At 44.7% G+C, this 13,146-nt stretch overlaps 1 protein-coding gene across 1 annotated transcript; it reads left to right on the top strand.

Moving 5' to 3' along the window:
- The first annotated feature begins 7,731 nt into the window (after positions 1 to 7,731).
- On the top strand, positions 7,732 to 12,750 carry RTL9 (retrotransposon Gag like 9). The gene is made up of 2 exons (XM_059679359.1): positions 7,732 to 11,803; positions 12,356 to 12,750. The coding sequence occupies exons 1-2, from the start codon at positions 7,802 to 7,804 to the stop codon at positions 12,470 to 12,472; spliced, it is 4,119 nt and encodes a 1,372-aa protein (XP_059535342.1). The 5' UTR covers positions 7,732 to 7,801; the 3' UTR covers positions 12,473 to 12,750.
- Positions 12,751 to 13,146: the final 396 nt, after the last annotated feature.

Here is a 13,146-nt window from a genome sequence, read left to right as displayed (position 1 = left end):
GTTGTGACCCAACCATATAATTATTTTCGTTGCTACTTCATAACTGTAATGTTGCTACTGTTATGAATCATAATGTAAATATCTGATATGCAGGATGGTCTTAGGTGACCCTTGTGAAAGGGTCGTTCAACCGCCAAAGGGGTCGCGACCCACAGGTTGAGAACCGCTGCTCTAGAATGTTTCAGAATTGGTTGCATAAAAACCTGAACAACTTATCCTTACACAGAAATGCGAAATGCAGATGTACAGCCAAAACACTGGATGGAATTACTTTAATACTCAAGGGAGTTCTGCACAGGTGACTGCCATCGTCTCACCCCACAGTATGGTGGACACTGGTGGGATTCAGATAGGCATCATAGCAGCTCTGGAGGAACCTATATGGCAATTCAATGGAGAATTCTGGTCATCAGTGACACACACTTACTCGGGCCTCCCCAGCAATAGCCAACATGAACCCTCAAATGAAACTCTTCAGACAAAGTAACACAAATCTTCTGCTTCCTGCACTAAATCCTAAACTGACTGAAGGTTCTGCGACCTCAGTTTTAAATCACTTAATAAAATGGTACTTTGAGTGAAAAAAAAAGCAAATTCCTTGACCTTACCCAAGACCTATTTGATCTGACTCTTTGAAAGTGAAGATTCCCTCCCCAATATTCATCTGCATTTAACAGTCCTCCCAGGGAACATCTGGAGCAGAGGTTACCCAACCACACTTAAAGAAATGCAGCTTGAAAGAATATGGCAGGTATCGCCTTCACCTTTAGAAACAAAGTCACTGTCAACAGATGAGATCAAACTCCAATTTAAACTCTTTTGGAAGTGGGGCTAATTCTGCAAATAAGAGGACATCAATTTGTCCACTTTTCTTATCTAGGAAGTATACACTGACACCAGTTATCTGAGGGAAGGTTACAGGATTGAGATGAATGCTCAGCAGCTTGTATAGAAGATGTTATCTTTTCCTCAGGGTACCGAGCTCATAGCTCTTACATATTCACTAAGCATTTTTCATGAGGAGCACAAATTGCAAGAATTTAGTGCATTGGTAACAAAGAACAGGAGAGAAAATTACCAAATGCAGAGAGACAAATTGTAAAACATGGAGTTTTTGAATATAAACCCACTTCCTAAGCTGATGGTAGAGGTTCCTCTTGGCCCTAGAATAATGGTATAAGAATTGCATTCATGACCTTATTTATGCCATTGCTAAAAATGTTGAATAGTACAGAATCAAGGCTAGAAGTTTCTTCTACCAATACTTTGTAGATGGTATTGAGCCAGTTTCAAATTCATCTACCTTCAGGAACTCTCCTTGGACAGAAAAGTAATAAATAGTCTGAAGATTGCTTGGAGAGCCTCAAGTCAGAAACTGGTTTGTGGCCCAAATGCTTAATAACACCAGGCATGTATTCCTACAAGAGGTCTGTGTGGTCCAAGGGGTGGTATAGGTCAAATGCATTGGCCAAGTCCAGCCTCAACAGGGCTTGAATTCACACTTGGCAAGTTTTATTTTTCATGCTCCTTCCCATGGACACTTTCTTTATCTATGTTAATATCCTCACTTAGCATAAGGTCAAACTCTGTTCTTCTCTCTTCTGGCCAGAAGGACTTCCTGTCTTATAGGTATCTGATCTTACCTGTGTTAATATTTTAACTGGGAGTGAGTTCCTAAAACAGGTCCTTGGACAAGTGCCCATCCTCCTTGAAAATTGCAGCAGTCTAGGATGCAATGAGAAAGCCTGAGGACTACAGTCAGTGTTTTGTAAAGTGAAAGGGCTATCCTTTATTTCATTTAAAGGACTGTCCTTTACTCTGAGATTATTTTCTACTCTTTTGGTATTTAAAGGAAACCATTTCTTTTTATGAAATGAGAATTTGGGGTTGTTTTTTCTTGTTTCTTAATGCCGTTATTTGGAAAATAAAAATCTAGCAACTTACTGTCAGTACCCCCATTTTTCGGTTTGCAATAGCTGTTAGTCTGGGCACCTGGTCGAATTTGAATAGTTCTGCGAATACTTCTAGGTACCTCCTATCACCGCTTATGTCTTCAGTGCTTATAAATTACCTGCTTCATAATCTGTGGCAGAATCTCTCAGAGGATTGACATCAAGCTCACAGCTCTGGAGTTTACAATATACTGGCCTGTAGTTTACATATTTAAGAAAATTGGGATGCTGCCCATTTGCAGTCCTTTTGTATCCCTCCTGTTCTCTCTGACTCCACAGATCTTTCAGGAGGGCACCTAATGCAAGGCAGTTCTGTTTGCTCTTCTTATACTGTTCTTTTCCCTATAGAGTTGGACATGCATATACATGTTGTTTGGGGAATTTGCAGCACATCCAATGAAAGCGTAATTCCCAACTAACAGTCAAATCCTTCTCTTTGGAACTACGCAGAACACACCTACCCTCTCTTTCATATGACAGCCCTTCAGAGACTTGAAGACAGAGTGTGACTCTCCCCTGAGTTAAGAGCACCAGCTGAGTCAGACAGACCCGGGTGACAAGCCCAGCTTCACTCTCTCTAAGCTGTGAGAGCCAAGGTAAGTTATTCACTTTTATTTTCTCCCAACTTCAGTTCTTTAGCTGATTTATAAAATGGGGGTAAAAACCTACTTCCTTGGCTTATTGTGTAATAAATAATGGAATGTCTGTAAAGTGCTTAATACAGTGCCTGGCAGAGTGAGAACTCAGTAAGTGCTAGCTATTTTCCCCTCTTTTATAAGAGCCAGGTGGGCATTTTAAGTGTCAGGGTTGTTGGGGTCAGGGGATGGGGAGACTTTCTCCCTCTCTGATTGATTAGGACCCTAAAGTAAACCAGGTTTTTCTTTATCCTGAGGTTGTCTATTTTCAGTTATCTGTATATCTGTTTGCTAGGGCTGTGGGGAGGATATTGTTGAGAATTCAGGGAAAGGCTATTTTCAAGAGCTAGAAAGCTATTTGTTGACATATTGAACTGTCTTTTGTTTATTCTTATTATCTCAAGCAGCTAGCCATTCATCCCTTGAAACTCAATTACCTTTGGTGAGGCAGCAGGAAGCATGACACCTCCTAGCCGTATTGATCAGTACAGACTGGGCAGAACGTGAGGGACCTGGGAGATGCTAAGCAGTGATTTCTGGGCTTTTCCTTCCTTAGAAGGCCTCCCCTGTCTGTGTTTGTAGAAACACTGGCATTAATAAAACGGAAGTCTGTGACCCAAATGGGCTGAGCATGCAGAAACTTTCTCAGTAGCCTCTCTAGAAGCAGGCTGATGACAAATGGCCACAGTAGACTGGAAGTTGGAATCCTGGAGTAACCAGTGTCTAACTGTAACTTTACACATACTGGGTTTTGCTAGCAATTCCATGATATGAACTCTGAATGCCATTAAAGCTAGAAAAAGTTTGGAAGGAGACACACCCAGCTGTGAACAGACAGAGGAATGGGACTTGAGGGGATGGGGGGTGGGGTAGGCTCCCAACTAGTTTCATCTGTATGTAGGATTTCAAGTTTTTATTCTGAGAATATATAGGATGTCCAAAAATGTATACAAACACTTTGAATAATTATAAAGGAAGTACTTAATAAAATACATTTCATTTTCAAAATTGAGCTTTCAGCTGTTAAAGTGTGCGTACATTTTTTGGGGGACACCCTGTATTTCTAGATTACTTGTGTAAATATTAAACATACATAAAAGTTAGAAAAACAATAAATCATCTTTCAAAACAAAAACAACAAAAAAATAAAAACAAGCCATGGAGGTATTTTTTAAGGTCACTACTGACCAAGGATCTAAGTAGTGCAGTAAGTTTGTTGGGGAAGAAGGTTGCTTGGGTGCAGAGAGAACATGTAGGGAGAAGAGGGGAGAGGGCTAGACACAGAACCCAAGGGAAACACACCTTTTTTAAAAAGAAAAATAACCTTTTCCCTTCAAATGCAAGTAATATGAATCAGTCATAGATAAATTAGAGACTATAGATATGAAAAACAAAAGTAAATATTTCCTTTAATCTTATCACTTGGGTATGGTCATTGCTAACATTTTGGTATATATCTTTCCAGACTGTATTTTTTCTATGCAAAAAAAAATAATATATATATATATAATAAAAATCAGGTCATAATTTTCAGTGGATTGGGGGTGAGAGGATGATTGTTGGGGGTGAGAGGATGAAGGTGGCAGTGAGTAGAGTACTTGGAGTGTTTTTAACCCAGCCGTGGGCAAACTTCGGCCCGTGGGCTGGATCCGGCCCGTTTGAAATGAATAAAACTAAAAAAAAAAAAGACCGTACCCTTTTATGTAATGATGTTTACTTTGAATTTATATTAGTTCACACAAACACTCCATCCATGCTTTTGTTCAGGCCCTCCGGTCCAGTTTAAGAACCCATTGTGGCCCTCGAGTCAAAAAGTTTGCCCACCCCCGTTTTAACCACTTGTCTGATTACAAAGATCGAAAATGACTTTGGAATTAGATAGACCCAGGCTCAAATCTGGACTTTGCCATTTCCTCGGTCACAACTTCTCCAAGCCCATTTCCCCATTTGCTTACCTTGCAGGTGTTGACATGAAGCCCAAAAGATATACAGCAAGCATAGTGTTTAGCCTGAGTGCTCAGGTATTATTGGTTGCTAATTATGAGTGTGGGGAAATTTATAATGACTCAAATGCCTCCCCAGACTCTTGAGTCCCTGTATCTCAGCCACTTGAACTTTACCTAAAGGCTTTGACTTATCCAGGGCTCAGAGACCAGTTCTTCCCTAGTCTAGGGGTTTACGTGGTACCGGTTCAGAAAATTAGAGAACTCTGGTAAACCTTTCTGCTGGTTTTACCCTGACCTTATGCCCCAGTTCTAGAAAGTAGGCTGTATAGCCCTGAGTCTGTGAGCAAGCTCTCACCTGGTATGCTCAAGATTGGCATGTTTTTTTTTCTTTGCCAGCTGTCTGAATGCCCTGGGGCCTCAGTGTCAAATCCTAGCTCTGTGGCAGGTGACACTGGTTGCCAGATTTCCCTCCAGGTCTCTGACACTGGGGCAAATTGCCTTTTTATTATCACCATTTATTAATTCCCTATGGCCCATCCTTTTAAACCTTGGTTTCCCTGCACTTGAACTCTTTGAACTCTCTGACACTGTTCCACTCAGCCTCCATCCCTGGTTCTGTTGCCTCTAACCCCTGCCTGCACTTTTATATCACATCAGTTACAGTGCCTGGCTCTCAGGACTCCTGTGTCTACTTGACTGCAGAGGCGATGTCTCATTTCTCGAGCCAGGACGTTTCAGTCTCATTTCTTTAATTGTGTAAATCTCTTCTTTTGTTTGGGATAGCAAGAGGTGGGTATAGTGGGGGTGAGGGGAATTGGGGTGGAGTTGCATAGGCTAAGTATTAAATAATAATAATAATAATAATAATAATTGCTTGATTTCCTCTGAACTATTAGAGATGAGAAGAAATTGGGTGGAGTTGCATAGGCCAAGTACTAAATAATAATAATAATTGTTCTTGTTTGGTTTACTCTGAACTATTGGGGATGAGAGGAAACGGGGTGGAGATGCATAGGTCAAGTGCTTAAGTGGAGCTTCTGGAGGGCTGTCAAGTGAAAGGTGGCTAGAGGCAAATGTCAGAGCCTATATAGAGGCAGGAATCTGGGACCAGAGAGACAGAGCAAGCACTAGCAAGTCAGGAGCAGTGGGGCGGGTGGGTGGGCGGGCTGGCTGGCTGGCTGGCTGGCGGGGCAGGAGGGGGGCGTGGCAGGGGATACCTAAGGGAGATTGCAAAGAACAGCTACTGGTATTGGGTCTTACTTTAATAAACTGGCTGGGCATAGGGTATAAGAGAAGTGGACAGATTCAAAGAGCTAGGGGAGCAAAAGACATGCTCTGCCTCTTCTCCCTAACTGGCAAGGTAAGACCTTTCTGGGTTTTACCTGGTGGAAAACTGTGGCATGTTCAGAGATTTTTTTTTCTGAAGATGGGAGGTGGATGTCTATGACTGCTCTCTTAACTCATCTTTCTCATTGCACCCATTAGTAGAGTAACCAAGGTGCAGCAGGAGGCCAGTATTTCTTTTACTACACTCCATCTCAGGGTTGTCCAAGGTTGGAGATAGAGGAAGGGGTCTTGTAATGTGAGTGAATAAAAGAGAGCGGATCAGGTGGAGCTTTATAGCACAATGAAGAGCAGGGGGCTCTGGAGTTGGGCGGACCTGGGAATTTATATGACTGCAGGAAAATTATTTTTCTCTGGACCTTAATTTTCTCATTTGTAAGAGGAATAGAGTACTACCCAATCTCTTAGTGCTGCTGTGGATACCAAATAAGATGATGCATGTAAAGTGCCTAGCAGAGTGCTTGCCAGTCAGTGAATGCTCAAGAAATGTTCGCTATTAGAGTTTCTGTTGCTACTACTCTCATTATTATTATGGAAGCACAATGCCATGTAATTGATGACTTTTGTGACATTGTCCCAAATGAGCAAGTGTTCCATTTTTGGCATGAGTAGGCTGTGTCAACATTGCGTAATGTATGTGTTGGTTTCCAAATTATGTGCCAAGGAGCCCCTTCTGGGGCTGCTTATGGGGGTGGGCCATAGGGATGGAGCTCTGTGATTGCCATATCATCAGAGAAACTTGAAATTGTTCATGCTATAGACTGAGCTTCAAGTGAGCTTGGCCAGTGGTCGGCAAACTGCGGCCCCTTGAGTGTGGCTCTTCCACAAAATACCACATGCGGGAGTGCACGTACAGTGCGATTGAAACTTCGTGGCCACACTCAAGGGGCCAAAGAGGCGCATGTGGCTCGCGAGCCGCAGTTTGCCGACCACTGGTCTAGGCTGTCAGAATGTAGCCTTAGGGATGCTAAAAGCCAGGTAACCCCAAGGAGGGGTAAGAGTCAAACATATACAATTTTTACTGCTGCAGTGACCCTATTTTAGCCCTAATCCTGGCTAATTTGAGAAAGCTGCTAAAATGGGAATAATAATACTATCGTGCAAGGTATTGTAAGATTCAAATGGGATCATGTAAATCTCTACATTATGGACAGCTTAAAGTTACAAACTATATATTGCATATAGTTGCCTAAAGTTTAGTGCCTGGAACACACTAAGTGAGCAATAAGTGGTAGTAGTCGTAGTTGTTGTTGTTCTTGTTATTAACAATAATGATAATAAGCAGGCTTTTCAGTTCATGGAATGTTGCTTCCAGTCATTGATCAGATAAATGTCTTCTTTTTCCTGAGGAAGATATTCAGGGCCATCAGAGTAGTAAAATAAGGAATAAACGAGTGGCAGTACTCAATGAGCCCAGGAACCAATGATTTTCTTGGAGCAAAGGGCTTTCGTATCTAGGCCTGGGCTAGATGAGAAAGTGCGGGTTCCTGGGCTGGCTTATAGAGCATAGCCCAGGAACCTGCACTTCTCACAATTTTCCAGAAGGTGGCGCTGCTGCTTCATTTGATTCAGGACTGCTCAGGCACCTGGCAGCTGAGGTTGCTGGCATTTTTAATATTTATAAACTGAGAGGCTCTGCTATGCGACTGGGTGGTTTGATTTGAAAGAATAGTGGTGGGAGGAATATGTGCTACAACTTCAAATTTGTTCATTGTTGGACAGCTTTCTGGGCCCATCTCTGATACTACATAGCTGGCAACACATACAAAAGGTCTCTATCATGAATCATTTCTGTTTCTCAATCTTCTTGATATTGGTTTTTGACTGCTAAACTTGTTTCTTGTTTACAGATTTTCTTGCTAGTTGAGCTTCATCAGGACCCCTTTAGGGGTTTCCTCCACATTCTCCTGTGGCCAAGGAGGATATGTCAACACCCTTACATTCACGGCAATTCAACAATATGCTGAGGGAGGAAAATGATCCTCCAAACAGGAGGACAAACTTCTCTGGACCAACGATAGAAACCAGAGAAGAGGTCCAAATTCTGCAATCTCATGTACAGTCTATAGTCTCAACTTCAGCATCAGACCCAGGAGGGATGTCCACACAGCTAATGACATCCCCAGAATTTGACACCATGTCCACACCTCTAATGGGATTACAAAACTCTGGAGAATTGTCTTCACCACTAATGCCAATCTCAGACTCTGGGGCACTGTCCCCATTGCTAATGCCAGCTTCAGATTCAGAAACACTGTCCCCATTGCTAATGCCGAACTCAGACTCTGGGGCACTGTCCCCATTGCTAATGCCAACCTCAGATTCTGGAACATTGTCCCCACTGCTGTCCACTTCAGATTATGGTCTAATGTCCCCAGGGCTGATGACAATTCCTGACTTTGGAACAATGTCCACAACACTAATGGAGGCACCAGATTCTGCAGAGATGTCACCATTGGCAATGCCAACTCCACCTTCTGGAGTGATGCCTACATCTATAATGAGCACTCCATCCTCTGAAGAGATGTCCACACCATTGATGCTAGCCCCAGATCCTGGAGAGATATCCCCACTCCTAATGCCAGATATAAACCCCGGAGTGATATCCACACAGCCAATGTCAGCTCCAGGCTCTGAAGCAATGTCACCACTGCAAATTACAGATGAAGACACTGAAGCAATGTCCAAAGTATTAATGACTGCCCTGGCCTCTGGAGAGATATCTTCACTGATAATGTCAGGCACAGACTCTGAAGCTATATCTTCATTGATAATGTCAGCCCTAGCTTCTGAAGCAACGTCAACCCATCCAACAAGCACCCAAGACTCTGGAGAAATGACTACCCAGATAATGACAGGTCCAGACTCTGGAGCAATGTCTTCACTGCTAATGTCAACTCCAGGCTCTGGAGCAATGTCCACAACACTCCAGTCAGGTCCAGATGCTGGAGAAATGTCCACGTTGCCAAAGCCAGTCCCAGATGCTGAAGCAATGTCCCCAATGCTAATGATGCCCATAACGTCTAGAGTGATGCCCACCCAGCTAATGCCAGCCCAAAGCTCTGGAGTGATGTCCTCCCAGTTAACACAAAATATAGACTCTCAGATTATGTCTACTCCACAGATGAGAGCAACAGCACCTGGGGGGATTTCCACACTGCCAGTGAGAACTTCAGACTCTGGAGCAATGTCCACACCACAAATGAGAGCCCAGGCCTCTGGAAATATGTCTACATTGCGAAAGATGGTCTCAGACTCTGGAGCATTGTCCACCCCACTGATGATGGCCACAACCTCTGGAACAATGTCCACAGAGCAAATGTCAACCACAGCCTCTAGAGTGATGCCCACACATGTAACAGTGGCCAGAACTTCTGGAACAACATCCACAGGCTTTATGAAAACCACAAACAATGGGGCAATGTCTACACTGCAAATGAGAGCCCCAGTTTCTGGAATGATGTCCTTGCCTCTAAGGAGAGCTCCAGATTCTGGAGCAATGTCCACACAGCCAATTGCTGCCCCAGCCTCTGAAACTGTGTCCATGCTACAACCGGCAGCCCCAACCTCTGGGCCAATGTCCACACTGCAAATGAGAACCCCTGTCCCTGGAGCAATGTCCATGTCACAAAGGAGAGTCATAGCCTCAGGAGTGACAGCCATGCCACAAATGAGAGCCCCAGCTTCTGGAGCAATGTCCACAGTGTTAACAAGAGACACCGCCTCAGGTGTGATGCCCATGTCACAAACGAGAGCTATGGCCTTGGGAGAACTGTCCAAGCCCTTAATGACATCGAAAGCCTCAGAAGCAATATTCATGCAGCAAGTGACTACCACAGCTTCTGGAGGGATATCCACACTACTAATGAATGACAAAGCTTCTGGAGCCATGTCCTTGCCACAGATGACAAACACTGCCTCTGCACCGCTAATGAGAGCCCATGCCTCTGGAGACATGTCCACACCACAAATGACAACTGTAGCCTCTGGAACTATGTCTATGCCTGTAATGAGAGCCCCAGGCCCTGGAGCAATGCCCACAGAACTAATGAGAGCCAAAGCCTCTGGAAAGATGCCCAGACAGCCAATGAGCACCCAAGACTCCAGGTCACGCCTGAGATCTATGACCTCTGGAGGGGTGTCCCCACTGCAGATGCAAGCCCCAGCCTCTGAAATGATGTCCACACCAAAACTGAGAGCCCCGGCCTCTGGGGAGATGTCCCCACCACTAATGAGACAGCCAGCTTCTGGAGAGATAGTCACTCCTCTGAGACCCCCAGCTTATGGAGAGATGTCTACTCCACAAATGACAGCCATAGCCTCTGGAGGGTTGTCCATACCACAAATGAGGGCTTCGGCCTCTGGAACCATGTCCACACGGCTCATGAGATCCACAGCCTCTGGAGTGATGTCCACGCCTCAGATGACAACCTCAGCCTCTGGAAAGGTGTCCATTCCACTGATGAGAGCCCCAACCTCTGGAACAATGTCTACACCACAAATGATGACCACGGCTTCTGGAGAGATGCGCACACAATCAAAGCCAACTCCAGCCTCTGGAGTGACATCCCCACCACTGTTAAGGGCTCCAGTCTCTGGAATTATGTCCACACCACTAAGGAGACCTTCAGCTTCTGAAGATGTGTCCACAGAATCAATGCGAGTTCCAGCCTGTGGAAAGATGTCCACTGCACAAACAACAGCAATGGACTCTGGTGGGAAGCCCAAGCCATTCGTAAGAACCACAGCCTCCGGAACAATGCCTATGCCATTTATGTCAGCCATGGCTCCTGGAGAGATGCCTATGCCACTAATGGAAAGCATGGCCTCTGGAGCAATGCCCACACTGCAAACAAGAGTCACAAGTTCTGCATCTATGTCTTTGCCACAAAAAACATACTCAACTTTAGGAGGGATACCTGCACCACCAATGAGAGCCTCAGCTTCTGAAGCAATGCCCACACCACTTATGAGAGCCTCAGCTTCTGGAATGAGGTCTATGCCACTTCTGAGAGCCACAGCCTCTGGAGGGATGACCATGCCACAAATGACAGCCACGGCCTCTGGAGGACTATCCACACCACTAATGAGGGCCTCAGTCCCAGGAGCCATGTCCACTCCACAAATGGCAGCCACAGGCTCTGGAATGATGCCCACTGTGGACATAAAAGTCACAGACTCTGGAGAAACATCTGCCTCTCACAATAACACCACGACCTCTGGATCAAAGCCCACAACACATGCGACTGCCACAACCCCCGAAACAGTGAAGCCACCACCAAAGGAAGTTCCATCCTTTGGCATGCTAACCCCAGCACTCTGTTATCTCTTAGAAGTGCAAGAAGCAGCCCGGCGTTCAAGCTCTGAGGAGGAGGAGGAGATGGAGATTGACGAGGAGAAGCAAATGAAGGGATTTTTGAATGATTCAGAGAAAATGGCATTTCTGGTGTCTCTTCATCTGGGGGCAGCAGAAAGGTTGTCCATCTTGCAGCTGGAGGTAGGAAACCCCATCTCAAATGAAAATAAATCTTTCCTGAAAAGATCACAGGGCTTATATGATTCCCTCTCTGAGGTAGACATTCTCAGTGCTATTCTTTGCCACCCCAAGCAGGGCCAGAAGTCAGTCAGGCAGTATGCCACTGACTTCCTTTTGCTGGCCCAACATTTGTCTTGGTCTGATGCCATTCTACAAACCAGGTTTCTGGAAGGACTCTCGGAAGCTGTTACCACCAAAATGGGACGGATCTTCCTGAAGGTGGCTGGCAGCTTAAAGGAGCTGATAGACAGGTCTCTCTACATTGAGCTCCAGCTGGCTGAAGAGAAGTATTCCCGGGGCACCTCAAGCCAGGTTCTGCAGTCAACCTGTAAGCGGAATAATGAAGAGGCAATGGAGAATGAAATGAACTCTCATCAGCAGACTGAGGAGGTAATAATGGGGAAATATACTCAAGGTTTTTGAGCAGAAAAATGTGGTGGGAATGATTAGGAAAGCATCCTACTCCTTTGAGTAAAATAAGGAAAAGGCATGGGAAGGCATTGAGCTCCTAGACCATAACCCCCAACCTGGAGTTTCATCAGCAGGCCTGGCTTATTGCAGTCACTTTGGGTGTATTAACCACTTTGAGGAGCAAAGCCCTGCCCAAGTTATTGAAGGCCTAGGATGGTTAAAGTACTAAGTCCTCTGGTTAGGGGGAATCAGCTGGGCTCAGTCTAATTTCTACACTTATTCCAAGTCCAATTCTAAGGGAGGGGTCATCTTTTTTTTGGGGGGGGGGGGGTCTCACCTACAGCCACATGTGTTACGGACCCAGGTCACTAGGAAATTTGGCTACTCTAATCCTGTCACACTTTTTTACAAGTAAGATACATTAGCCAAGTTTCTTGATCTGCTAGGTTCCTGAAAGTATCCAAGCAGAACACTCTTGTCATTGTAAGCACGGCTTTTACCTCTGCTATTTTTTGTTTTTCTCACTACCAGCACCAGCATGTTCCCAAACGCTGTTACTACCTGAAAGAGCATAGAGACCCCCAAGAGGGTCTACAGAACCACCTTCGACAGAGCGCAGGTCATCAGAAGTCCTCCACCAACAAGTAATGTTCCCTGGACTCTTCTGTGATATCTGACTCGGCTGCTAACTTGAGGACTGGTTCCTGAAATCATTCCATTTAATTACATCATAAACCTTGTGGCCTTCCCCCTTGAGCCTTCCCCTCTTTTACCCCATATGCCTGTGACTTGCCCCGACAATCAAAGTGTGGACTTCAAAAGTGTTTGGTGTATGAAGTTCTAAACTCCCATCACCATCAAGGCCAGTTTTAGTTCTTGGTCCAGGGAGACATCTAGGCAGGAGAAACCATATCCTACCTCAAAAACACCTTAGAGTGTCTTGCCTCATGTCACCAGGTAAACTTGAGGACTCCCTGGTACCCATTTCACCTGGCAGGGGAGTCTATATGGAAAGTGATGCCCACTCCTACACAATCCTTTTTACCCAGTAGACTTGCCCTTATATGCCCTAACTCACAACATCTAAAATGGGTAACCAGGGTACTTGCCCTGATTATAGTCTCCATCCTGAACCATTTGTTTTGATCCATAGTAATCATAGTAATGGCTAACATATATTGATTATGTAATCTGTGACAGCTACTGGGTTAAACTCTTGACAAGCACTATCGCACTACATTCTTACCTTAGCCCAACTTGTTATTGTGTTGTGAGCTTCTGACCTCTTGTGTATGGCTCTTGTCTTGTCCTTCAGTATCAAA

This window comes from Myotis daubentonii, chromosome X (genome assembly GCF_963259705.1).
Source record: "Myotis daubentonii chromosome X, mMyoDau2.1, whole genome shotgun sequence".
Classification (NCBI taxonomy): domain Eukaryota; kingdom Metazoa; phylum Chordata; class Mammalia; order Chiroptera; family Vespertilionidae; genus Myotis; species Myotis daubentonii.
The sequence above is the reverse complement of the archived record's forward strand: the minus strand, read 5'-3'. Positions and strand labels throughout refer to the sequence as shown.